Genomic DNA, 27,731 nt, shown 5'->3' on the forward strand with positions numbered 1-27,731 from the left:
CTTTGCTGATGTGAGATCACCCTCACACTTTTTTAGATCTCTACACCAGGGTCAGACCAGTCACACCTGCTGAGATGGGCTGAGAATGAAACAGAACAGGCTGTAAGGTCTCTAAATTTCCACACACACTCTAAAGTTTTGCTCTCATTCTTCATCTCCCAGAAATAAGTATTTTACTGTGCTACTTTGATAGTTTGGGTCTACTTTCTGGAGTGGGAGGCCAGGCTGGACAGGGCTTGGAGCAGCCTGGGATGGTGGAAGGTGTCCCTGCACATGGAGGGGGTGGAATGAGATTAGCTTAAGCTCCCTCCCAACCCAAACCAATCTGTGATGTGCTTCTCAGGGGTACAGATCTTTCTGGTGTGAAATTCAGGTAAATAAAACACTTCTCCCACTCCCTTTATGTGTTCCAGGTTACAAGAGCTGTGCCCAATTGTCCAGGACAGATGATTCTTCACACTCAGCCTCTCCTGATCTGTGGGGGTGATGCATTCACTCGTTCCAACTTTGATGGCTGCATAGAGTCTGCCATGAGCCTTGCAGAGGCTGTGAAGCCTCATTTACAGCAATTTCAAAGCCAGGCTGCTAAACTCCCTCTAGATTTGTTATGAATTTCACTGGGATGGGTTGAATTTGAGCTTAGCATCAACGTTATCTTGCAAAAAAACAAATAAAGGAAGACGCGCTGGAATAATTATTGGGATAGAATTAAATTGAATTTTCCAGGATCTGGGCTGAGAGTGGTTATTTTGATTGAAGTAAGACTTTCTCTGGCTCTAGGCAGAGGTAAGGAGCTCCAGCACTCTTGCCAGGTCTCCTGATACTTTTACAGCACACAAATACTATGCTGAGGAGCCTGACTTGAAGCAGCACAAAAATCCATGAAGCTGCAGAGTTTATTCCTTTGAAATTTCTTATTTACTCCTTGTCCTAGTGACAGGACAAGGGGGAATGGCTTCCCACTGCCAGAGGGCAAGGATGGATGGGATATTGGGAAGGAATTGTTCCTGGGAGGGTGGGCAGGCCCAGAGCAGCTGTGGCTGCCCCTGGATCCCTGGCAGTGTCCAAGGCCAGGCTGGATGGGGCTTGGAGCAGCCTGGGATAGTGGAAGATGTCCCTGCCCATGGCAGGGGGCACTGGATGGGCTCAGAAATTACCAAGAAATAATTTATTTATTCTAAATTGGATTTAAACTTGCCCTCCCTCTTCAGTCATGTATCACAAGTTTAATACCTCTTTACCACAGCACTGAAAAAAGCAAAATTTAGCAGACAGAATTCAAACCATTAGAGGAGTACAATTCAGCCTCTGTTTTTGTAACTCTACCCCTGCATTTCACCCAAATCTGACATCCTGTGTCACAGCAGCTGACCACTGTGATTTACTGCTGCCTTTGACCATTCCTAGTGGAGTGTTTTAAGTGACACTAAGAATTTAAGACTTGTTAATTTTAAAAGTAGGCAGAAGACTGGATGTGTGGCATCTTTGGCTCAGCACTGTGCTGTTCCTCTCAGGTGGATGTTCTCTGAAGAGCTGGGATGCTCTTTCAGGGGCTCTGCATAGCACAGCCTCTGATCCCAGGAGTGACAGACCAGTGGGGATGTCTCTGACTCTGTCCTTTCAGCAGCAATCTCTCATCTTTGGTCACCCTGACTCCTCAAAGTACCAGTGAATAAGCAAATCACAGATTCAGAGATGTTTTTTGAGTCATGAAATTTTCAATTTGGTGCTTTTTTGAATTGAGTGTCAAACTGTTCCTTCCTCATGCTCCTGAGGCTGGAAAATCCCTCCCAGCCCATGGAGCCCAAGCTGTGCCCAGTGCCCACCTTGTCCCCAGCCCAGAGCCCTGAGTGCCACCTCCAGCCCTTCCTTGGACACCTCCAAGGATGGGCACTCCAAAGCTCCCTGGGCAGCCCCTGCCAAGGCCTGAGCACCCTTTCCATGCAGAAATTCCCCCTGGGAACATCCTGCCAGCCTACCAAAACACCTCTGTTCTGCAGCACCCCTCGAGATGAAGATGATTTAGATAAAAACTGCTCGGGGTTTTATCAAGGGGGAGAGGAAGTGTTGTTGGGTGGAACTCTGGGAGCAGGGAGATGAGGAATTCCCACACAAGGCGGGTGACACGGTGATGTTTCAAAGAGGCCACTGTATCCAGAAGGGTGGCAACAGAAGAGACTTGTCTGGTTGATTTCCTGGGATTTCCCCTGATTTTTGATTAACTGGCAGATCCCTTGTGCTCTCTCCATTCTCCCAGACACAAGGCTGTGTCTGCTCCCATCTGTGCCACTGGGAATGGGATTGGAGCCTTCCAGCCCCCAGCCCATGATGTTCTTGTCTTCCTCACCACCAGGAAAGCCAAGCCCACGGGTTCTCAAAGCCTTTCAGCTCCCAGCTGTGGTCACTTCCACCCAGGGAACATCCCCTGGCACCATCAGGGAATATGGGAACAGGGCTGCCATGGATAGACCTGCCAGTTTATCAAATGTCCACCCAGGGAAAATCCCAGGAAATCAACCAGACAAGTCTCTTGTGTCTCCAGAGACATGCACAAGCGTATGCAAATAAATTAAAGAGAGAGATTAATTTAGTTCTGAGGACTTGGGGTTTTTTAATTGTTTGTAGAAGGCAACTGCAGGTGGGAGGTGCTGCCCAGCTGAAGCATCCCTGTGACCACATTTCCTCTTGGTGCTGAGGCCATTGGAAGGAGGCTGTGCCATGCCATTAGGAAGGAGGCTGTGCCATGCCATTAGGAGGAGGCTGTGCCATGCCATTGGAAGGAGGCTGTGCCATGCCATTAGGAGGCTGTGCCATGCCGTTGGGAGGCTGTGCCATGGCATTAGGAGGCTGTGCCATGCCATTGGGAGGCTGTGCCATGCCATTGGGAGGAGGCTGTGCCATGCCATTGGGAGGAGGCTGTGCCATGCCATTAGGTGGGAGGCTGTGCCATCAGGAGGCTGTGCCATGCCATCGGGAGGCTGTGCCATGCCATTGGGAGGAGGCTGTGCCATGCCATTAGGAGGAGGCTGTGCCATGCCATTAGGAGGCTGTGCCATGCCATTAGGAGGCTGTGCCATGCCATTGGAAGGAGGCTGTGCCATGCCATTAGGAGGCTGTGCCATGCCATTGGAAGGAGGCTGTGCCATGCCATTGGAAGGAGGCTGTGCCATGCCATTAGGAGGCTGTGCCATGCCATTAGGAGGAGGCTGTGCCATGCCATTGGGAGGAGGCTGTGCCATGCCATTAGGAGGAGGCTGTGCCATGCCATTAGGAGGCTGTGCCATGCCATTAGGAGGAGGCTGTGCCATGCCATTAGGAGGCTGTGCCATGCCATTGGGAGGAGGCTGTGCCATGCCATTGGGAGGGAGGCTGTGCCATGCCATTGGAAGGAGGCTGTGCCATGCCATTAGGAGGCTGTGCCATTCCATTAGGAAGGAGGCTGTGCCATGCCATTGGAAGGAGGCTGTGCAATGCCATTAGGAGGCTGTGCCATGCCATTAGGAGGAGGCTGTGCCATGCCATTGGAAGGAGGCTGTGCCATGCCATTAGGAGGAGGCTGTGCCATGCCATTAGGAGGCTGTGCCATGCCATTGGAAGGAGGCTGTGCCATGCCATTGGAAGGAGGCTGTGCCATGCCATTGGAAGGAGGCTGTGCCATGCCATTAGGAGGAGGCTGTGCCATGCCATTGGAAGGAGGCTGTGCCATGCCATTAGGAAGGAGGCTGTGCCATGCCATTGGAAGGAGGCTGTGCCATGCCATTGGAAGGAGGCTGTGCCATGCCATTAGGAGGAGGCTGTGCCATGCCATTGGAAGGAGGCTGTGCCATGCCATTAGGAGGAGGCTGTGCCATGCCATTGGGAGGCTGTGCCATGCCATTAGGAGGAGGCTGTGCCATGCCATTGGGAGGCTGTGCCATGCCATTGGGAGGCTGTGCCATGCCATTAGGAGGCTGTGCCATGCCATTAGGAGGCTGTGCTGGAGCCAGCAGCCCGGGTGCCCCCAGGGCAGGACTCTGAGAAGACTCTGCTCTCTGAGAGCACCTTGAGCCCCCGTGCAGAGATTTCCCCGCAGCCAGAGCCGGTTTTGCCTCTAATCCAGCCCCTGGCTCAGCTGTGCCGTCCCTAAGCCGCTTTGCTTGGCAGAGCTGAAGCCCCGAAATCCCGGAGCCTCCTGCTGCCGCTGTGCCCGGCTCTCCGGTCGGCATCCCTGGGATTTGGGCTAATTCCCAATTCAGGTGGCACCTCGGGGATCAGGCAGCAGTGACACTGTCGCTGTAGGGCCACGGGAGGAGGAGGAGGGAGAGTGACCGCCTTGCTTCCCAAGAAGAGCCAAGCAAAATGTCTCCGCTGGGTGTAAATAGATGGAAGCAGGGAGAGAGTCATGGCTCAACCCCAATGGAGAGATTTCGCGCCGAGTAAAGGGGGTGCAGGGCAGGATGCTGTCATTTGGAGGCTGTGGTGATGAAACCCTTGGAAAAACTCGTAAATTCTGGGTTTTCATCCCGCAGCAGGGAAAAACGCAGCCGAGGTGCGCGTGGCTTCCCCGAACATCTGGGGAAGGGGTTTCAGCGCCGAGGGCGCTCAGTGCCACTCAGTGCCATCCATTCAGTGCCACCCAGTGCCACTCAGAGCCCCGCTCGGTGGCCACGGGCGAGCTGTGCTGGCAGGAAAAGGAGCCCCGAGCGCCGGGCGGAGCTGCGGTCAGCCACAGCTCGGTGTGACTTCACCGGGTGACACCAGCAGCACCTCCTCCCTCACCTGTGCCCCAGCGGCACATCCTTCCTTCCTTCCTTTCCCAGCGCTCGCATCTCGCCACGGGCTGTGGGCAGAGCTGGCGAGCACCCAGGGCTCCTTTCGAGCCACCGGCAGCGGGTTTGACCAACCTTTTCCAGCTCAGAGTGGGGAGAAATTTTAAATTTTTTTAAAAAATATTTTATTTTATTTTATTTTATTTTATTTTATTTTATTTTATTTTATTTTATTTTATTTTATTTTATTTATTTATTTTATATATTTTACTTTATTTTATTTTATTTTATTTTATTTTATTTTATTTTATATATTTTACTTTATTTTATTTTACTTCATTTTATTTTATCTTATATATTTTATTTTATTTTATTTTTTCCTTTTCTTTTCTTTATTTTATTTTATATCTTTTCTTTTCTTTTCTTTATTTTATTTTATATATTTTATTTTCTTTTTATTTATTTTTATTTTATTTTATATATTTTATATATTTTTTTTATTTTCTTTTCTTTTTTCCTTTTCTTTTCTTTTTATTTATTTTTATTTTATTTTATATATTTTATATATTTTCTTTTCTTTTCTTTTTTCCTTTTCTTTTCTTTATTTTATTTTATATATTTTATTTTCTTTTCTTTTCTTTATTTTATTTTATATCTTTTCTTTTCTTTATTTTATTTTATATCTTTTCTTTTTATTTATTTTTATTTTATTTTATATATTTTATATCTTTTCTTTTCTTTTCTTTTTTCCTTTTCTTTATTTTATTTTATATATTTTCTTTTCTTTTCTTTTCTTTATTTTATTTTATATCTTTTCTTTTCTTTTTATTTATTTTTATTTTATTTTATTTTTTAAGCCTGGTGGGCCAGCCCGCCTTGCAATCTAGGTCAACCTCTGTCCCGGCAGCGGCTTCCCTTGCCCGGAGCGCAGGGAAAAGGGATGAGCCGCTCTCCTTCACCCTCTCCCAGCGCACAAAATCCCCGCTCGGCTCCTCGAAGCTCAGCGAGGCACGGCCGCCCTCCCGTTCCCAGAAAGCCAAATTTGCATCCCTGCGGCACGGGAGGGATGGAGCCTCGGGAACACGGCGGGACAAAGGGATTTTTGTTCTCCAAGCGCTCGCAGATGTGTTGTTGCAATAGCCACGGGCTGGAGCGGGAATGATCCAAGCCCTGCATCATCAGCGCCCCGCATCCCGGGAATTCGGGGCTGCTGCCTCACCCAGCGCACCTGGGTGTGCAATTCCCGCTTTCCTCCGCTTTAAAGGGCAGTCCTGAGGCCAGCTGCGAGCGGGAGGGGGTGTGAACAATCCCTGTCTCGTTTCACAGCCTGGCCCTTGCCAAAGACTCGCCAAAATCAGCTCTGGGTTGGGACAAAACCGGGATTTCTGCCCCAAACCTGGCTCAGGTGAAAGAGCTCACCGGGATTCCTCCCCTGCAGCCTGTGCTGGAATTGGGAAGTGAAGCAGCAACTGGAGGGACCCACCTGCCCAAGGTCCTGGTCCCTGACCGACCCTTCCCCACCTCCTGCTCTGCAGGGATTGTCTCCAGGTGTGCTGGGATTTTCCCTTGGAACTGAACTCACAGCTAGGGGTGATGCTGAGCCAGCAGCTCAGCTCCAGAGGGAGGAATTTGGTCTGGCAGGGAGAATTTCAGGAACAGTTCGTGCCCCAGCCACACAATAGTGATCCTTGGATGAGGAGGGGATGTGATTTGGAGGAGTTTTTCTTTGCTCAAATCTGCCTAAAAATAAGTGAATTTTTCTTGTGGGACTTTTCTCCTTCTTGTCTGCGAGTATTTTATTTTTTTTTAATTTGGTCAGTAAGAGAACTTTTTTTTTTTTTTTTTTTTTTTTTTTTTTTTTTTTTTTTTTTTTTTTTTTTGTATGGATAATTAAAAAAACAAACAAAAAAAAATATTTTTCCCTTCTGATTTTCCCTGGAGGTCATAAGTGGAGATGAAAATCCCCAGCCATACTTGCTGATGCAGTGTGCACACAGAGGGCTTCATGTGGGGGTGCTCAGCCTGGCCTGGGTCCAGGTAGTCATTTTGAGAGGAATAAGATATCCAGCTCCTAAACTAGTGAGAAAAACAGAGCTGGGACACAATGAGGCAAATTTTCTGCCTGCATCAGCGAGCACAGGGTGCTAAAGAAATCCCTGCTTCCAGGGAGCAGCCAGAGGGTTAATTTTGGCTCCCTCTGCCTCACTTTATTCTTTGAATAATGAAATTAGTTGTTCCAGAGCCTTTTGAAGGGCTGAGCTGAGCCTTCTTGCAGAACAATACACGCTGTGCTCTGGATGTGAGTGCCCTTATGGTGAACTTTGAGCTACACATCTGCTATAAAGAAGTAACTCTTATTCCCAGTTGGCCATGGCTAGGAAAGGATCCCAGCTCCATCCACGCCTCAGCACAGCTCTGTTTGCTCCCTGGAAGCCTGGCCTCCCTGCAGAGGGCCAGGAGCCATTTGGAAACCTCCTTAAAACTCCCTGGCACGTTCAGAGCTGGCAGAGCTGGAGCTGAGCACACGACTGAGCTCCTGCCCATTCCCAGCAAAGCCCCTAAATCCAGCATTAACTTCCCAGCTGTGCTGGGAGGCTGCACAGGGAGTTCTCTGGGGATGCTTCTGGTTGGTGTTTAGAGAATCCCAGGATCCCTGAGGCTGGAAAATCCCTCCCAGCCCATGGAGCCCAGGCTGTGCCCAGTGCCCACCTTGTCCCCAGCCCAGAGCCCTGAGTGCCACCTCCAGCCCTTCCTTGGACACCTCCAGGGATGGGCACTCCAAAGCTCCCTGGGCAGCCCCTGCCAAGGCCTGAGCACCCTTTCCATGCAGAAATTCCTCCTGCTGTCCAAGCTGAGCCTCCCCTGGCACAGCTTGAGGCCGTTTCCCCTTGTCCTGTCCCTGTTCGCTGGCAGCACAGCCCAACCCCCCCTGGCTGTCCCCTCCTGTCAGGGAGTTGTGCAGAGCCACAAGGTCCCCCTGAGCCTCCTTTTCTCCAGGCTGAGCCCCTTTCCCAGCTCCCTTAGCATCTTTGGCTTTATGGCAAAGCTGGTCCTGCAGGATTCACTTGACCTGCTCACTTTGTTGTCCCTGCTGCTGGGGCTGAGGGATGCCCAGCATGGGCAGCAAGGGTGCACAGAGCAGCTGTGGATGCTCCTGGATCCCTGGAAGTGTCCAAGGACAGGGCTTGGAGCAGCCTGGGACAGTGGAAGGTGTCCCTGCCCAGGACAGGGGGTGGAGTGAGACAGGCCCCTTATCTTTGTAAACCAGAAAAAGCAGCACAAAAGTCTAGGAGGGAGACTGAAATGGTGAGAGCACCAAAAGGTGTGGTGGCATCTCCCTGGAGTTCCCAAAGGGACATGCCTTTTGTTAGTTATTGCAGCAGCACTGATGGCATCAGTGAAAACCACCAGTGGCAAAATAAGTGGCAAGCTGTGGGTGTCTCAGTGTCACCTTTAGCATCACCAGGTGTCTGTGTGGGATGACTCATGCAGTCACAGTGGCTTGGTCACACGAGAAGTTAGATCAGATGGCTTCTCTCACCATCTCACAGAGTTCAAGATGAAAAAAGACAAATTCTGTCTCTTTTTTCTCCTTTGCTGTTGGCTGTGGATCAGGGTTGTCTCATTTGAAATTATTTTCCCCTTACAAGCCTCACTTTTGACCCTCATCCTCTCAGCTCCTCTTCTTCATGCTGCTGGCACCTCCATCCCACATCAACATCCCTCAACACCTGCAGTGGGAGGTGCTGTGCTCAAAAAACAAGATCTTCCCTCCAAAACCAGCTCTTGACCACGTGCTTTTCATCCTAAATTGGAACTTGAGTGGAAGTCAGGGTGAAGAGCACAGAAACACAGGTTTGGGGCAGTTCACTCCTCTGGAACTGGGACTGTTGTATTTCCCTCACAGGCTGCAAGAGGAGCAGCTTGGATTCATCCCAGGATGTGAGAAATGGTAAAACTGGGATTTCATGCAGTGCTTGACTCATTCCTGTGTCTTTTTCCTGATGGGACCGACTGCAGCTTGAGGCAGCAAGACTTGACAGGCCTTTTGTCCCTGCCCTGAGGATCCCAGTGGGACACAGCAATTCCCTCTTCAACACAGGGCAAGGAAAAGCTTCATAATCTTCTTTTCCAAAGCAATGTAGGCCAAGCATCCTGCTCCTTTCCTGAAGACTGGAGAGGCTGGACATGGCTGCAGGACCCTGTAATCCCCTGGGATGTCTGGGAGTGTGCACCCTTCCCTCTGCAGGACTCAGATCCATCCCCAGATCAGAATCCTGCCCCAGCACCTGCCCAGACTCCTGGGTTTGAAGGATCTGAAGGGGTCCAGCAGCAAAGCAACCAACTGGTTTCCCTTGGTGGAAAAACCACTGGAGATGGCTGCTGTGGAAAACTGGAGGAGCTGTTGCCAAACATGGAAAGGATTCCTGATGTGTTTACTAATATTTGGTGCTCCTCTCTGGAGGGTGTCCAAACCAAAATCCAACCACCCGTGTCAGCAACTTCCTGCCCTCCTCCCTCCCCACCCAGGGGAGCAGAGGGATGGGAAGAGATGGGAAGAGCTCCTGAGAGGTGAGAAGGGAGTTGGGATGTTGTTCCCATCCCATCCCAGGGATGCTGGAGCCAGACCCTGCTCACAGAGAGTTGGGATGTTGTTCCCATCCCATTCCAGGGATGCTGGAGCCAGGATCTGCTCACAGGGAGTTGGGATGTTGTTCCCATCCCATCCCAGGGATGCTGGAGCCAGGATCTGCTCACAGGGAGTTGGGATGTTGTTCCCATCCCATCCCAGGGATGCTGGAGCCAGGATCTGCTCAGAGAAGGACAGACCAGAGGTGTTGGTGGCCCTGATCCCCCAAGCTCTGCCTGCTCAGCCCCTCAGGCAACCCCAGCCCTTGCCAGGCTGGCTCCCAGTGGCAAATAAATAGGATCTGACAATTGTGTCTTTATTTTGGGGATGTTTACAGGCAGCCCAGGCTGTGGGGGAGGGATGGGAGGGACAGTCCCAAAAGGTCAGTGTGGCTCTTGGGGCTGCTGCAACCCTCTGATAGTGAATTATGGACTTTAGGAACTAACTTGGTTGGGTTATTTTAATAAAATGAGTGAAGTATTTAATAGTTGTTAAAAAGGTTATTCATTACCAAGTACATTAGTTTTAAAAGGCAAGTGGAAAAGTCAATGACATAAAGCAATGGTAAAAAAGCAAAAGGAAATGGCAAAAAGCACTAACTTTTATTAATATGTATTCTTATTCTTATTTTTTAACAAGCTAAGGCACAAACTTGGACTACTGCTTTTTAACTTATTAGAATTTTAGTTTTTTAACATGCTAGGTTATGTACAGACAACTACACACACGACTTATCTTGTTCTAGTTGAAAAATGTAAGCAAAATTTTTACTATAATTTTATTATGTATAAGTACTGTTTACAACTATGGTTTTGGAGTTTCCACTGAAAAAATTAGTATGTTTTCTAACTTTTACTGTAACTTACACTTTTGCTTTGGCATTTGAGCTTTTCACTTAGTAAAAGCATTAAAGCTCCCACTAAAACTGACTGACTTATTTTAAAATTTAAACTTACACCTTTGCCTTATGTGTGAGTGGCTTAATATGCTTTAATTTTTTTACAGGCTTTAATTCAGTCTTTGCAGTCTGATTTCTCTCTCAGGAATTCAGAAACCCCTGGCTCAGGCTGAGCAGCACCCACTGTGCCTGCTGCTCTTGGCTGCCTGCAGTGGCTGTGCTAAAAACAGGGATTTTCACCTTCTACCTTCACTCCAGGTTCTTCAGTATTTGAGGTTTCCACTTCAAGTCCACACCACTGGGCAGGTCCATCCTAATCCAACCTGTCCCTGCCATCAAGATGAGCAAAGAGCAGCATTTTGCAATGAATATTTCTCCACTGGTATCAATACTTCCAGGGCTCCCAGTTTCAATGGCTTCAGGTCTCTGTTTAATAATTTAAAGCTCACTGTGTTCATCTCACCTCTTTATTTGTGGCAGGAATCAGCACTGAGTCTCCCCAGAAATGTTTTGCTTTGCTGTTGTCAATAGAAAGGTCAAACAATCAGAGCTGAGCCCGTGCTTCTAACTCTGTTTATGTTTTTGCTGATGAGCATTAATAAAAATATTTGTTTGGCCAAGGAGGCTTCAAGGCTAAAACAAAGGTGGCCATGCAGTTGAGAAGTGGGGGGAAATTAGCCAAGCTTCCACTCAGCAGAAAGCACAGGCTGAGGGAAGCTTCACAACTGAAGCAATCTCCTAAATCCATCCACACTGATCAAGGTATTTTCCCCTAGAGCTGAGGCACCACAGACCTCACATCTCCTGATCCCTCAGCTTCTTGGGCAACTCTTTGCACCTTTAAAAACACATCTGTGCAGGGTCCATTGTAGCTTTTTAATGAGAGAAGAGCAAAGGAAAACACTTGGGGGGACTTTGAAAATAGCCCTGTCTGGCACAACAAACAATTTTTTTGTGGCTTCCAGACTTTCCACTTACAAGACTTTTGGATATATGCCTCAAGCAAGACTTTGGGGTTTTTCCCTTTTGTTCTTGTCAAATTCTAGTTTCCTTGGGTAAGAATTGAGGGTAAAAGCATCCATGGAGTCAAAAGAGGGTTGTACTTTTTGGATGCTTGAGCCCTCTCCATCCACCTTGTTCCATCTCTGCCAGACATGCCCAGGCCCCCAGGCAGTCTGCACCAAGGCATCTTTCTTCCTTGTGTGAGCTGGATTAGAAAAAGACAGGCTCTGGCATTTTGGCAATGAATTTGTGATGGCTGGGTGATGGTTAAGAGCTCTGTATCATCAATAATTAAAGCCCACTTGTGTCTTCCCAGTGAAGACCTGAGATTCTTTTGCTGAGTCTCCATCAGCCACGAGCAAACCCGAAATAAGGACTCACTGAAACCTGCCTCAAACTGGGGGGGAAATAAAAGAGCATGGAGGTCTCATTTTGAAGTCACCTGCTCAGCAGCTCTTGGGGTTCAAAGGGTGCAGAGCTGTAACTCCAGCAGCATCACACGATCTGCTCTGTTAGCACGGGGCCGTGAGTAATTCCGAAACCCTCACCCCGAGGAGGAGCCAGTGACACAAACTGAGTCACCCAGAAGCCCTGGACCCTTCTCTGCTGGCAAAAAAGAAGCAGTGAGCACGTCAAAAGTGGCACTGCTTGTTCAGCATTTTGGTTGGCTTGGCATTTATCCTGCCAGCATTGCTCAGTGGCTGGATCCCGAGACAGCCTGTAGCTCTCTGAGTCAGAAACCTGCTAGCACAGGTGTTCTGAAACAGAATGGGCTGGGGGAGCTGAATTTTTCCATCCCCCAGTCTCTGAACTCTGGGCTTCATCATCAGGTGCTCGGCTTGAGTGAGGATGTAAAGCAGAAATCACTTGCTCATCACCCCTGTGTTCACAAGGGAAGGTCTCTTTGATTTCCTGTGTCAGGAGAGCGTGACAACGTCTGTGTTGCTGCAAATCCCCTGAGCCCATCATCCCCATCTTGAACTCTGCCCAAAAACCTGGGAAAAGCTGTAAGAACAAGGGGAATAAGCAGGGAAATTTCACCTGGGGGCTCTCACAGCTTTTGGTGCTTTGCTGCTCAGGGATTTTTATGAAGTGGGTCATTTTGGAAGCTATCAACACCCTGGAAGGAATTCCTCATTAACTCATTTGGGTTATTTTCCCTCTGTGAGGGAAATATTCACCCACTTAAGGAATGGATTCTTTCTCATTTTTCCTCAGCTCTCCATCCTCCACACCTTTTTTTTTTTTTTTTTTCCAGGAATGTGCTGAAAAGCCTGGCTTTCAGTAATGTGGGGTGTTCCCCTGCTGCAGCTTGTGCTGCTGAATCTGAGGCTCTGAGCAGAGTCCAGATCCCAAATCCCTCTGGAATTACCAACATCCTCACTGAGCTCCATCCACACTGGCACCTGGAAATGGGGATGGGAATGGGGATGGTGGCACCTGCAGCTATGTTTTGAACATTGCTTAATGTTCAAAATTCTTGAGGAATGAGCCTGGAGCTCCAGAAATCTGCATTGACAAGGAAATCCCCTGGCTGTGCCTCACACAGGGGCATGGAGCCAGGGGTTTGCCCTGGTTAATGAGCTAAAATGCAAATAAACATCCTCATTTGTGCAGGATTCCTGTTTTACATCAGGGACAGTGTGGTCTCTGTCCCTCAGAGGGTTCTAAACCTGTTAAAACTAAAATAACAGAGGGAACATCAATCCAAGGAGGTGAGATCCAGTATTTTATAGCCAGTGGATGTGTCCTCTTATCCAATCTTGGACAGTGGGACACCAGTGGGTTTAACCACCCCATTGCTCTCCTGGGACCATGCTGGAGTTCAGCAGCTTGGAACTGAAATCCCAACACCTTTTCCTGTATTAGCCACTGCTCTGTGCTCAAGGAGAACTGTGGTTTTTTGCAGGGATGCTTTGGAAAACCCTAGAAAAAATAAATGATTTTCTCACACACAGCTACACAGAATATTCCCTTACAAAAAATATCTGCTAGACACCTGTTGAGTTTGAACATTTTGGGGGTTCTAAGAGGTCCTGACATCTCCAGTGGCATCCTCAGAGATTCTCCTGTCCCCTTGGCAGGGGCCATGGTGCCAGCCCTCTTCCCTTTGGTGGGATTCCCACCCATTCCCACTCTTTCCCCAGCCATAAAATCCTTTCTTCAGTCCCACCTGCCGTGCCTGGGACAGCTGGAGGAAGAGGAGGGATTTGGCCTGGCTTCCAAGGGCTGTTCCAGGGATTTCCTAATTAACCCTACACCCCACTTAAGCAATGTGAAAGCACCAGGGCTGCTCCCTGTGGTTTTTTCCTTTTTTTTTTTCCTGTGTGGACATGTGGGCTGTGTTGATATTTTGGCACCTGGCAAGAAGTGCAGGGAGGTTTCTTCCTTCTGCAACATTGAGGATCTTTTCTCTGGATCTGCTGGCTTGGATGGGGAGCATCCACGGGTTTAAAAGGGGAAGGTGAAAACCTCAGGCCAGCTCAGCTCATGGATGTGAATTTTGCTCTTGGAGGAGTGACCAGCCCCAGGAAGGAGGGAGGGATTCATCTGGAAAGGAGCAGCTCTCTCTCTCTCTCTTGTGTCATCCTTTGCTCTGGTTTCCACCTGGACACAAAGTCCTCACTGCAATGACTCTTTACTGAGCAGCAAGAGGGCAGATTATAGCCCTGATTTATTTATTTATTTATTTATTTATTTATTTATTTATTTATTTATTTATTTATTTCAACAAATCTGGGTGTTCCTCTGTTTGTCCCTTGGAGAAAGCTTCCAGAAGAATTGAGAAGGTAAAATAATCAGAGAATCCCAGAATGGTTTGGGTAGGAAGGGAACTTAGAGACCACCCAGTGCCATGGGCAGGGACACCTTCCACTGTCCCAGGCTGCTCCAAGCCCCATCCAGCCTGGCCTTGGGCACTGCCAGGGATCCAGGGACAGCCACAGCTGCTCTGGGCACCCTGTGCCAGGGCCTGCCCACCCTCCCAGGAACAATTCCTTCCCAATATCCCATCCATCCCTGCCCTCTGGCAGTGGGAAGCCATTCCCTGTGTCCTGTCTCTCCAGGCATTTGTGAATGGTCCCTTTCCATCTTTCCCATCAGCTCCTTCAGGATGCAATTTGGTCACCCCAAAGCTTCTCCTCTCCAGGCTGAAGAATCCCAGCCCTCCCAGCAGAGCTGCTCCATCCCTCTGATCATCCTGAAGCCTCCCCTGGACTCTCTCCAGCAGCTCCAGGTCCCTCCTGTGCTGTTCCCAGGGCTGGGGCAGCTCTGCAGGTGGGGTGCTGTTGGACCCTCTCCTGGTTTGAAGGACAGGTATCTGCCAATAAAGGCAGGAGCTTCTCTTTGAAATGGAGAATGTAAACCCCCTCCCTCCAAGTTATTATAATTTTGAAATTAAGGGGCTCTCAGGCAAAGATATGGGAATTAGGAATAACAGTTCTTTACTAGGAAAGTTAAAATAGAAATGCAGTATTACACAGAACAATCCCAACCCTGCCAGAGTCAGAATCCAAGCTGACACCCGTCAGTCAGTCAGGGTGTTGGCACAGTCCCATTCAATGGTGGCTGCATCCTCCTGCAGGGGCAGATGTGGTTCAGCTGGAGCAGTGCTCCTGGAGAAGGTGCAGTTTCCTCTGAAGGTCCAGGGATGATGTGGAAAGGTCTGGCTTTCCTCTGGAATCCAGTGGAAAGATGGATAACTTGCTGTCCAAAATCTGTTTTTATCTGGGTAGGAAAGGCTTGGCTGCTCCCCTGGCTGGAGCATCTCCCAGTGGGATGATGGAATTTTATCAGTCACACAGTGGGACTGAATGGGCCAGCAGCAGATGATATCTTCCTGGAGGGAGGATGGGCTGTGGGAAAGATAAAGATGATTGCCCAGCTGGTTTAAAGATGGCCCATGAGCAGATAATATGTGCCAGGAGATCAGGGTCACTGCCCCAGCTGGGTTAACAGATGGGGACAGAATTCACATTTCTGTCACATCCTGTATTACAGCCCAGGACAGAAAGGTAGCTTGCCTTCCCTGAGCCAAAAATGGAGAGGATTAGCACATTTTTCATCCCCAGAGGGAACAGGAGACTGTTTTACCTCTGGAAAAATGGGTTGTAGTCCCTGGCTGCCTCCTGGGGGATTACATGGCAGAGAATCCCTTTCAAGTGTTTTTTTGGTAGGGATCCCCATCCGAGCACTCCATGCACAATTCCCCAAATGCAGAGAGCCAGCAGAGCAATCCTACCCCCAGCCCTTCCAGGAAACACAGTGCTGGGGAAGCTGATAACTCATCCTGGGCTCTCCCAAAAGAGGAGCCAAGGCTTTGGAGGAGCAGCTGGCACAGAGCAGCCCCTGCTCCCAGTCTGGGCATCTCCAGAGCTCATTTCCTTGCTGCTTCTCCTGCCACACCTCTGTGCCACTCTGGGATCACAGGTGAGGCTGGGAGCCTGGCCAAAGTCCAGGGACAAAGTGACCTTTGCAAGCAGAAGGGAGGTTGCAATTCCAACAGCACACCCAGGAATTCGTGGGGCAGGCAGGGAATGTTTTCCCCTTTCTGTAGTTTGCTCTCTGCCCACAGCTTTTATTGGATTTTTATAAATGTCATCTGGTTCAAAGCCCAACACTGAAGAATTTCCCCCTTGGTTCAAAAGCTACCCCTGAGTGCAGAAAGCTGAAATTTGGCAGGGAAGCTGAGAGAAGTTCCTTGGAGCAGCTTCCTTTGAAAGATTTGGGAGTTCAAAGTCCCACATCAAGGTCCCCCAGCACATTTTGCACCTATTTTGTTTTAAGAGGGCCATAAACGACCTGCCCAGGAAGATTTCTCTGCACATTTTCCATCCTGAGGTTTGAGGTTTCTCCACCCTTTGGACAGAGAAAGCCAGCTTTGCCAAATTTCCCTGGAAAGCACTTTGGCCATACACAAGAGGAGGTTTCCAGTGAAAAATCTCATTTAAACTCATCCACAGCAACACCAACAGGAGAGGGTAGAAGCTCCTGAATTCCCATGGATGGGAAAATCCTAAAAAAAAAAAAAAAAAAAAAAAGAAGCTCTAACCAGCAGTTCTTGGAGTTCACAACAACTCAGCCACAAGGAAGAGAAGGTTTGGGGCCCTTTCTGCCTGGGGTTGGGGTTGGTTTTATGCTGGGTTTTAGGCTTGCCTGTAGACCTTGCCTAATCAAAAATAGAACTGTAAATTCATCATCTGCTTTGTTCTGTGCAAGTCATTCTCTATTCACAGCTCAGCCTCATCCTGCAGAGATCACAAAAATAATATTCCAAGTCTAATCCCAAAGAAAGGATTACCAGGGATCAACTCCATTATTTCACAATAAATCCCTTTTATGTCCTTTTTTATTTTTTTTCCCACCAGCGATCAAAGCAAGTGGATTTCAGCTCTAAAATGCTGCTGCTGTACAGCAGAAGAGATCCTTGCTTAAGGCACAAGCCTTAACATTTACTTGCTTTTTTTTTTTTCCCTCCTTTTCTTTTTTTTTTTCTTTTTTTTTTTTTTTTTTTTACAGAGTATCAAAGGAGATTTATTTTTTCCCCCTTGCCAAAAATAAAGTCTGGTCTAGATTCTCAGCTGCAGCTGAGAGCACTGGGAAAGAAAGTAGCTACAGCCCATTTTTTTGCAGCTTCCTAATCTTGTAGGACAGTTTCTAATCTTCTCAAATTGCCAGCAGCCCATCAGTGCTGCTCCTTCCTTTGAGAGTGTGAGCTGAGGAGAGAAGCTCTGGCTGTAGAGACCACCAAAAGGCTTTTTTCCCTCTCCAAACACAAGGGCAGGCTTGGCTCACCAGCTGCAGTGTTTTTTGTCATTGCTGCTGCCCCGGTTTGCTGTGTGAAATGACACTGCCCAGGGATGCTGCAGCTCTGATCCCTCACCCTCCTGTTTCCCATCAAACACAGCCAGAGCATCCCAGACCTGCTTCCCCTGCATCCCATCCCATGGGGGACAAAAGCAATCCAAACCAGGTGCAAACAGCACAAACTGGGCAAAGCAGCTGGGAATTCACTGGGCCATGTTTGGAATTACCAGCTGGAATTATCTCTGCTGGAGCCAACAGACTGATACAGGTCAGATCCATTAGGATGAAAAATTCAGTGATGCTGGTGCCATATGCACCATAAAAAGGACTGAGCTGTGCATGTGGCAAGAGGAATGAGCAGCACAAATGCCCCCACACTCAGAGCCCTTTAATCCTTCAGCACTTTCTACCTGGGCAACAAGGAGAGGAGGAAAAGTGCCATCACTTGTCCTTTTGAAAAATCACCAGCCTTCAAATGCCCCTCTCCACCTCCCTCCCAAAGACCAGGAATCATCTCCTCCTGGAGCTGTTTGGAGTGCTGAGAGCTGGTTGGGCTTGTGGCATGAAAATTTCCATCAAAAATTACAGAATCATCAAGGCTGGGAAAGAGCTTTAAGATTATCCAGGCCAACCATCAATCCAGAACCACCAGCATTATGAAAAAACAGATTTTCCCAACATTTCCTAAAAAAAAAAAAAAAAAAAATTGGGAAGAGGAGGAAGGTCTTGGTGAAGAGGAGATGGGGTGAAGGTTGTGTATGTAATTTATGAACACACACACAATTGAGGTGAATACTTAAAAATTATTTTTGCAGGGCATGGAGCATAATAAAGAGAAGTTTGGTGACCACTGACCCCGAGGAATTGCCACTCCCAGCTGGAGTTTCAGCCCCAAAAAATCTCAGGGAAATCAGAGTAGTCCCTCAGCATGCCTGCAAAGCTCAGGGGAGGTTTTGGTGCTGCTTCCTGGGAGAAATAGCACGTCCCAAAAATTCCCTTTCAGCTTCTAAAGGAATACCCACCAGCACTACAACATGCAGCAAAAGCCTCTGAGAAGTTGCCTTCAACTCATCACAAAAAATAACCATAAAAAAAAAAGCCCTCAGTGGCTTGACCAGTGCTCAAAAATACATCCAAGGGATGCTCTTGCACGTCAGCCTGCCCTGGCACACTCCTTCTGCACAGGATTCCAGATGGTCCATCTTTCTAGCCCTTCCTTTATTTTAAGGGGACAGCCTGAGGCACAGCAGGACCATATCACTGCTTTATTTGAGAGCAGGGAAAATGAAAGTTCTCCCAGCGAAAAAGAAATTTTTTTTCTAAAAATAATTGCAAGACAAATAATTCTCAGGTTTCCTTTTTATTCTTATTATTCTTCCCCACGTAAGGCTGCAGTTTTCAGAGAGCCCAGCTCAGCAGAGATTTAAAGGAGCCTCTTGGTGGTTGATTGCAGTCACTGATTCACAGATTAATTTGATTTTTGAGTCCAAGTCTTCACTCCATGCTGGACAAATTCAAATTCAACAAAAGAAAGCTTGTGCACTATAGATCTATTTATTAGGCAGTTTTCAAGGTTTTCCAAAAGGAACCTGTTAAAATTATTTCACACCCTCTTTCTTTTTTTTTTTTTTTTTTTTTTTTTTTTTTTAAATTAACTTCTCAGGGTCTGTTGTGGAACCAATTGAGTTCAGAAGACAAAACTTAAATCTTGATAATTATGTATTTAAGTGAGTTGGGGGAAACCCAGCCTTGCATCTCCAGGAGCTTCAGGGCTGGGAATTGAACAAGTTGCTTTTCCTGTCCTGAAAAAAAGAGGGGAAAATCATCAAGAACAGCAAGCACATAGAGGAGGAATCCAAGTGCTTTTTACCATTTCCCTATTTTTTAATTCCAAAAGCCTGCTTGGTGGGAAATCAGGGAGGGATCCCAGTGATGCCACCAGGTCCTGGCTGTGACCATGGTGTGGCTCCCTCCAAAAATGTGCAGCCCCAGCAGATCCTACACTCCCCAAATTAAGGAATCTGATGGTTTTAGAACCCAGATTTGAGAAACACAAAGCCACTCAGCCTCCCAAAAAAACCCCTGGATGGGAGTCAAGCAACACAAGTTTTGGGAATCATTTTAGGCTAAATTCTTCCTCAGGACATGATCTCCAGGGGTGAAAGCTTGGCCCCACCAAGGCCAAGAGCAAAACTCCTGCAGACCTCAGCAGGACCTGGCTCCCACCCAAGGCAAACTTTTTGAGTCTCAGTCAAGCTCTTCAGCTGCAGATGCTCATTTCTATTATTTCTGCAGCCTTTTTGTCTCACCAGAAGGATTCTTCCTCAGTGGCCATCCAAAAGCTGTTGACAAGATGGAAGAAATTCAATTTGCAGCTGAAAAATAAGTCTATAATTTTTTTTTTTTTTTTTTTTTTTTTTAGTTTGGTTGAGGTTTTGGGTTTTTTATTTTATTTTTTATTTTTATTATTTGTGGGTTTTTTTCCCCAGTTAAAATCAGTGTGTCTGTGACACACTCCAAGCATGGTGGTGTCAGCCTGGCTGGTGGAGGAGCCTGACATCCCTCAAACCCTCTGGGGACTGGGATTGTGCCCTGTTCTATTCCTGCACATCCCCTCACCCTGCAGGACCCTGTGTCTGCCTTCCAGGGACGGTGGTAAAAGCAATTCTAAACACCAGCATTCTGATTTCAGCCTTGCTGCCTCTCCCTGTGCCAGCATTGTTTGCCATTCCCAGCAGACCCAGGGCATTCCCTCCTCCCAGGGAAGGGCACTGTGACAATGATGTTGGAGTTTGGATGTTTGGAGCCAGGATAAAGAGTAAAACACCAAGCCTCCACTTTTACGAGTTCTGGTGATTTGTTTTAAAGCTCCTGGAAAGCAGGAGTTGCACCAATCTCCATCCTTGCTGTCAGAGGGAAACATCCACGTGGCCACAGGGGTTCAAAAACATGGCTCTGAGCATGCCAAAAAGCTGGAAAACAAAGACCAGCCCATGCAGACACCTCCCTCACCCAGGAAATCAATGCCAAAAACCACAGCCCACCTCTGTTCCCTCTGCTCCTGCTGTTAAAATGCCAGTTTTGTCATCACAGGAGGAATTCCCTGTGAATGCCATAGACCCCAGCTCTTTACCAGAACCCAGAAATTTTCCCCATATGCTGGATTATGGAATCATTCTCAGCAACCAGAAACACAACAGGCTTTGGGAGGAACAAAAATAATCCAGGTCTTGCTTCCAGCTCCTTCTCCTCTCCACAGGCTCTGGCATTTTTTGTGCTCCTGCAGATGCCAGTTGGTGACTTGTCATGGCTTTGATCCCAGGGCTTTGTCCAAGGGAGGAAGCTGGGCTGGGGCAGAGGCAGCTGCACTGCACTTGCTCAGACAGGCAGATTTCCAGAGATCTCTGCTCCCAAAGGACATTTAACACCATCCCCTCTTTGGGAGCCTGGCTGCCAAACCTTTGTCCAGGTTAGATCCAAGCCACTACAGGGAGATGGGAATCTTAGACCCTGGGAGATGCAGGGCTGCAAGAACCTGTAGGATTTCCTAAGATTTTCCTGCAGGATATGACAGAATTTTGAGCTTTCATGTAGAATTTTTCACTCACATTTTTCAAAGAAAGGCTGGGAGAGGAGAAGCTTTGGGGTGACATCACTGTGGCCTTCCAGGGAATGGATTCCCAGTGCCAGAGGGCAGGGATGGATGGGATATTGGGAAGGAATTGTTCCCTGGGAGGGTGGGCAGGCCCTGGCACAGGGTGCCCAGAGCAGCTGTGGCTGCCCCTGGATCCCTGGCAGTGTCCAAGGCCAGGCTGGATGGGGCTTGGAGCAGCCTGGGACAGTGGAAGGTGTCCTGCCCATGGCACTGGGTGGGCTCTGAGGTCACTTCCCACCCAGACCACTCTGGGATTCTTTGATTCTAAAAGCTACAGGAACCACATCCAGCTGTTCCAAAACCCTTCTGGCCCTCCAAGAGAGATGTGAGCAGGAGACAACAGGGCAAGCTTGAAGACAGAGCTCCCACAGACACAAACAAGTTCCTGTAAGAAGGCCTGGATGCACAGCTTAATTCTTGTTGTGGAGGGGTTCTCCCAGCAGTTTGGCACATTAAATAAAATCTCTGGTTGCACTCAAACACACATCAGGAAATGTTCTGTTTGCTGGATGTGTTGGTCATCTTTGCTTTCCCAGCTTTGGAATCACAGAATATCCTGAGCTAGAAGAGATCCACAAGGATCATGGATCCACCTCCTGGCCTTGCACAGACACCCCAACAATCCCACCCTGTGCATCCCTGGTGTCCAAACCCTCCTGGAACTCTGGTAGCCTCGGGGCTGTGCCCATTCCCTGGGGAGCCTCTGGGGAAGAACCTTGCCCTGATACCCACTAAACCCTCCTGGCACAGCTCCAGCCCTTCCCTGGGTTGCTGAGAACTGAAGAATTTCTGGGAATAATCTGCTGCAAGCTGCTTTGCCTGGAGAGAGAATTTCACAGGCAAGTGACTTCCCAGCACCCTGGAAGGACCAGCCTGGAGAGTCATGCCAGATTCTCCTTCCTCCCTCCCTCCTCACCTCACATCAACCCTGTGCAAGGATCTTGAGCTCTGCAGTCATCTCTGAGTCACTCGTGGCAACTACACACGTGCAGCCACCTGAAGCAGGCTCCAGCAGAGGCAGGGATTGTGCTGCAGGCAGGACACCCCATTCCCTGGGCTGCACCCTCCCTCCCTGGGCAGCTGCTGCAAAGGAATTCTCTGCTCTGGACACCAGAAAGCCCTGAAAGAAGAACCAGCCCCAGGCTTCTATCAAAAAAAAAAAAAAAAATAAAAGGAGTGACGGGGAAAGGTAAAAATTAACAAGTACACCAAATAAATATAAATCACTCTATCCTTGAGGCTGGAAAATCCCTCCCAGCCCATGGAGCCCAAGCTGTGCCCAGTGCCCACCTTGTCCCCAGCCCAGAGCCCTGAGTGCCACCTCCAGCCCTTCCTTGGACACCTCCAGGGATGGGCACTCCAAAGCTCCCTGGGCAGCCCCTGCCAAGGCCTGAGCACCCTTTCCATGCAGAAATTCCTCCTGCTGTCCAAGCTGAGCCTCCCCTGGCACAGCTTGAGGCCGTTTCCCCTTGTCCTGTCCCTGTTCCCTGGCAGCACAGCCCGACCCCCCCTGGCTGTCCCCTCCTGTCAGGGAGTTGTGCAGAGCCACAAGGTCCCCCTGAGCCTCCTTTTCTCCAGGCTGAGCCCCTTTCCAGCTCCCTCAGCTTCTCCTCATCACACCTGTGCTCCAGACCCTCCAGCTTCAGCACGGTCAGATGGGATATAGGGAAGGAATTGTTCCTGGGAGGGTGGGCAGGCCCTGGCACAGGGTGCCCAGAGCAGCTGTGGCTGCCCCTGGATCCCTGGCAGTGCCCAAGGCCAGGCTGGATGGGGCTTGGAGCAGCCTGGGATGGTGGAAGGTGTCCCTGCCCATGGCAATGGGTGGCACTGGATGATCTCTAGGGTCCCTTCCCACCCAAACCCTCCTGGGATTCCATGGTTCCATGTTAGCTCAGCTCAGAAACAGGGGATTGTTTGTGCTGTACCAAGCCCAGATGCCCTGACAGATGCTTGCTCAGGACCACAAAATGAGCTTGAGAAACTACAGCAAGGGGGAAATGCAAGATAAGATCAGCCAGAGTTGGGATTTCTCTGGAGGGAACAGCCATCTTCTCTCTCCACTGAAAAAAGAAGAACAATAAATACAAGAACTGGGGTACACAAGGGTTATTTATGAAACACTCCTGATGAGGAGGATAAGAGCAGTTTGTAAATCTCCAGAGAAAGCAGCAGACCAGCCCATCTGCCAAATAAGTGCCCAGGAGACCAGTGAGGATTAGGAATGGCCCCAGGCTAACAAACTCTCACACCAAAACAACCCACTGAATTCTAGTAAGAGGTCCCACCCTGCTGGAAATAATCTGTGCTTTTCCTTAACAAGTTTATGATTTCAGGTATTTTTTGAGGATTTTTTCACAGCAAAATGTTGTTCCTGGAAAAATTTGTATTTATTAAAACTGAAGCTTTTCACAGAAGCCTGCAGGAGCAAGCAGCAGAAGCCTCCTGGGATGACACTGAAATTCTCCCTGTTATTCAGCCCCTGGATCTGAACCCAGATTTTCCAGCTTCAGTTTAGTATTTTATCAGGGATATCTTCTCTTTGGGATCTGTCTTCCCAGACTGAGATCCCCCTTCTTGAGGCCTGTGGTTACTTTTAAATTATTGAGCTTGGCAAGGTAAAGTGACCCAGTGGTAGGGACATTTCCCTTGCAGGATTTTCACATTGTGAGGCCTCTGATCACTGCAGGGAAAGCTCCCAAAACCTTCTGGCTGCTGATCTTACTTCCAGTTTGACCTCACAATCCCTTGGGCTCTGCTGTCTGCAAAGCACCATCGATTCCATCAGGATCAGAATATTCTCCTTGGAAAACCTCTCACACTGAATTGTTTGGTCACTGGAAGGCTTGGAGCACACTTTTCCCCATCCCACTACCAGGAATTAATTCCTTTTCACCCAGCCCAGGTTAAATTGTGTCTCTAATCCCACCCCTGAATCTTTGTGGTTTTTCACCTTGCGGCGTTTGCACCCTGAACATCTCAGCCCAGGTTTCACCAGCTCTTGTTTCCACATTTTTCTGGCCAGGGCACAAATTCTGGTTTGTGGTTTCAGATTAGGTCTCCAGCATGTGACATGAGCAGGCAACACCCACGCTGCTCTGCAAACAAAGCACTGATGCTGGGCTGTAAAAATCCCAGAATGGTTTGGGTCGGGAGGGAATTTAAACCAATCCAGTGCCACCCCTGCCATGGGCAGGGACACCTTCCACTGTCCCAGGTGCTCCAAGCCCCATCCAACCTGGCCTTGGGCACTGCCAGGGGCAGCCACAGCTGCTCTGGGCAGCTTGTGGGCACCCACCCACCACATCTGTGATAAATTACTGCAAATTTAGCACAACTGATAAACACAGAAGGCAGTGAAGCTCATGTAACCCTCTCATCAGTGCACACACTTCAGCACCCTGCTAGATCACAACCTGTATCTTTGTGGTCACCTATTCTTTTGAGATTGCAATCAAGCAAAAAGCAAAGAACTGCATGCTCGAAATAACATGGGTTTAATCTGGATATTATTTTGCTCTTACGGTGTGCAAGAACTGTAGCTATTCCAAAAAACTTGAGCTATGTCCACAGTGGAGCATCTGCTGTGCTCCTGGAATGGGGAGGATTCAGTAGAAGAACACACTGCCAGCCTTGGAGCAGCTGGTGCCAGCATCAAGCAGCCCCTCTCTCCCTCCATGTGCTGCTGTAATGGTTTGAAAGCAAAACCAGTGAGGGACTCCAAGTCAGAAGTACAATTTAATGGGAAAAAGAGAACAAAAATAAAATACATGCAATAGCACAAAAGAAAAACCACTGACAGAGTCAGATACAACCTGACACCCCACTAGTCAGGGTGGTGGCAGCAGTCCAGATGAAGTGGTCTTGTTGAAGTAGTGATCCTGTAGAAAGGTCTGGTAGCTCTTGTCCTCTGGAAACCAGTGGGTAAGGGCAGCTCTGGCTGTTCCAAATCTCAGTTTTTTATCTAGGTAGGAAATGTTTGTCTCCTCCCCCTGGCTGGAGCATCTCCCAGTGGGATGATGTAATTTTATCAGTCATGCAGTGGGACTGAATGGCCCATTAACAGGAGATATCCCCTGGAGGAAGGATGGGCTGTGGGAAAGATAAAGAACTCTGTCCCAGCTGGTTTTTAACACTGGCCCATTAGCAGAGGATATCTCTCACAGAGATAAGGACCACTGCCCCACCTGGTTTCAGCAGATGGTGACAGAATACATAATTTTGGGCACATCTTTACATTGTAACCTAGGACAGCTGCCCAAGACATCAGGTCTCCATTGGAAGATGCTCCCCATGCTCAGCCTGGAGTTGGAGTTTTCCTGCCTGGTGGCTCTCTGCAGCTCCCACAGTGTGCTCATCCTGGCCTGCAAAACAGGCATTCCTTCTTTCCCTAAATCCAACACCTTCCCCTACAACTCCTGAATCCAACCTGGCCAGGAAGCAAATTTCAGCCTGGGACCCCCAAGATGGATTTGGACAACATCCCCATCCCCAGGGTCTGCTCCTGGCAGAGAACCAGAGCAGCTGTGGCATTTTCTGCCACCAAGAGGTGGAAGCAGAGCCCCCTGACCCTGTGGGACTCACATTAAAAACTCCTCCAAGTTAGGGTCTCCCCAAGTAGGGAGGCTTGTGTCAGCATGCCCAGAGGAGACTCCCCACATCCTGATGTCTGCACAGGCAAAGCTGAGGGGTTTCTTTCATGGGATGCCAAGCACAGCCTGTACTTGCACCCTCCAAACCCTTGCACTGGAATGATGGGCAAGATTATTCCCTGAGAATTATTATGAACATTGAGCTAATCTTTCTTTTTTTCTTTTTCTTTTTTTTTTTTTTTTCTTAGTAAGTGATCTTGAAAGGAGCACTTGCCCACCACAGGTACTTCCTTGTGGTGTTTAGACAATTGAAACAAGTGAGATCAAGAAGCAAACCCTGTCATTGCTTCATAGTTTTGATCAAAAGGCTTTGCTTGCCTTGCCCTCCCCCCAACCCCAAAAAATTTCCACCAGAAAATTCCTGTGCCACACAGAGCTGCTTTTCAGAGCCTGTTGAAGGAAAGAAGTGAGTCTGCTTTACTCAGCTTAGGAATTAACAGCATGCTGTTACTACAGGTTTGCACACAGGGCTGAGGCTGCAAAGCACACCTTTAAAAAAAAAAATTGTAACTAAAAGCCAAAGCTGCCACTGAACATTGAACTTGCAAGAGTTTCAGTTATGCAAGCACACATTTCCTGGGTGTGAACATCTGACAGGCAGTAAATGAGGTGGAGAAGGAAGTTAATAAATGAGTACAACCAGCACTGTTGGAAAGTAAGTGGATTTGAAACTTTCTAAATAAAATCAGTCCTTCAAAGCTCCCTGCTTGCAGTCAGCCCACGAGGCAGCTCAGCTCCACAGCTGTGCACAAATGCTTGCAAGCACCTCTGCAGGGCATGGCAAAGGGAAAAAAAAGGTTTGCAGGTTTTACATTCACAGGTTCCTTGGATTTTGTGGAGGAGAAATGGGTGATGCATTCCTTATGTCCCTTTCAGAACACTGTGCCTGTTAGCTGAAAATTTAAATCCCCAAACATTTACTCCTCCCTTGAAATAAAATCCTGGGCTACTCTCCCTCCTCTCCATTCTCCATGGGGCCCCACACTGGAATCACTCCAGTTTGCAGGTGCCTTTCTGGTACTGGAGGCAATAAAATATTCCCAGTATCCAGATGTGCATCCCTGCGATGGGCAGAGAGAATTACTTGAGCAACCTGGTCTGGGGAGTGGCATCCCTGCCCATGCCAGGGAGATGGAATGAAATGTTCTTTAAGGTCCTTTCCCACCAAAACCAGTCTGATTGCACCAAACCTGATTCCCTGGCTCTGTGATTCTGCCTCACTCACCCCCTGGGACCCCAGCCCCACTCCAGCATCACTCTCCTTCTGCCACCTCCCCACCCCTTTTTTTTCCTTTCAGTACTTCCCATGGGAAAGTTTATCTCAGGAGCATATTCCATCTTTGCCTCCTTTCCCTTGGGTCTACATCACCACAGCCTGTCTGTCAGAAATGACACTGGCTTTCCCTCTAAAGACAAACTCACTTTGGGAGCATCTCAGTGGAATTTAGACCTGCTGGAGAGCAAGTCCAGTCTGCACCCTCAGTGCCAAAACCAAACCAGAGGGATGAGTCCCTTCAAATTATGGCAAGCAGGGAAATAATTCTGCAGCCAGCCCATGATTTACTATAAATTTCCTGAATATTTTGTGATTTTTCTGTGTGCCTGTAGCTCCTCATAATTTTTCATCCCCTATCACTGCTATGTTTGAAAGGCAAGCCCTTACTTTGCCCCAAATTCCCTCTGAGAAAAAACATTTCAGCATGTTGGTTCAAGTATCAAAACACACTGAAGCTTTGAGTGCCTCAATTTGGTCCCTGTTATAAAATTCAGTTAAAAAAAAAAAAATCCCACATATCCCAAATGGCCAAATTCACTCAGGAAAAAGTGACAAAAAACCAAGTAAGAAGAGCTCCCCATCCAAAACCAGCTCTGTCACTCCATGGGCTGGATCTGATTTCTCAAAGGGAGAGCAGATTTAAGCAGGAATTTTAAGCTCTTTGTGGAATACAAACCACAAATTGAAGTGTTGACAGTGGTGCTTCTTGGTGTGTTATTACCTGGGAGCATTAAGCAGTGGAAAAGGAGTTTTCCCTTTTTGGGGACATCCCTTGGATGGGTTTCCAAGCAGAGGGGGATCTCCATCCTCAGGGATGCCAGGACTCACCTGGATGTGGTCCCCAGCACTGGGAACCTCCAAGGGTGCTCCCTACTCAATCTTTCCCATCAAGAACTTCTCCCAGGCTGCTGCCATGGCACATCCTGCTTTTTTTTCCCCTCAGAACCTTCAGCAAAGTCTCAGCCTACCCAAAAATGCCCTTTCAGAGCCCATTTAAAGCTGATGTGAGGGTGGGCTGAACAAACCCCACATGGCATTTCAATTTTTTTTTTTCCCTTTTGATTTTAG

At 48.3% G+C, this 27,731-nt stretch overlaps 2 protein-coding genes across 6 annotated transcripts in view; one reads left to right on the forward strand and one right to left on the reverse strand.

Moving 5' to 3' along the window:
• Positions 1–730, forward strand: part of LOC130255137 (renalase-like) — a 49,381-nt gene extending 48,651 nt beyond the window's left edge. The window contains exon 7 of one of the 2 annotated variants that reach the window (XM_056495529.1): positions 414–729. In XM_056495529.1, coding sequence (XP_056351504.1) covers positions 414–611 — 198 coding nt within the window. In that variant the 3' untranslated portion in view covers positions 612–729. Of the gene's footprint in view, positions 1–413 lie in introns of both variants that reach the window. The other variant, XM_056495530.1, reaches the window with a different exon arrangement.
• SGMS1 (sphingomyelin synthase 1) overlaps positions 1–27,731 on the reverse strand; it is a 171,000-nt gene that overhangs the window by 81,880 nt on the left and 61,389 nt on the right. The window lies entirely within an intron of this gene.

Source organism: Oenanthe melanoleuca, chromosome 6 (assembly GCF_029582105.1).
Source record: "Oenanthe melanoleuca isolate GR-GAL-2019-014 chromosome 6, OMel1.0, whole genome shotgun sequence".
NCBI classification, from domain to species: domain Eukaryota; kingdom Metazoa; phylum Chordata; class Aves; order Passeriformes; family Muscicapidae; genus Oenanthe; species Oenanthe melanoleuca.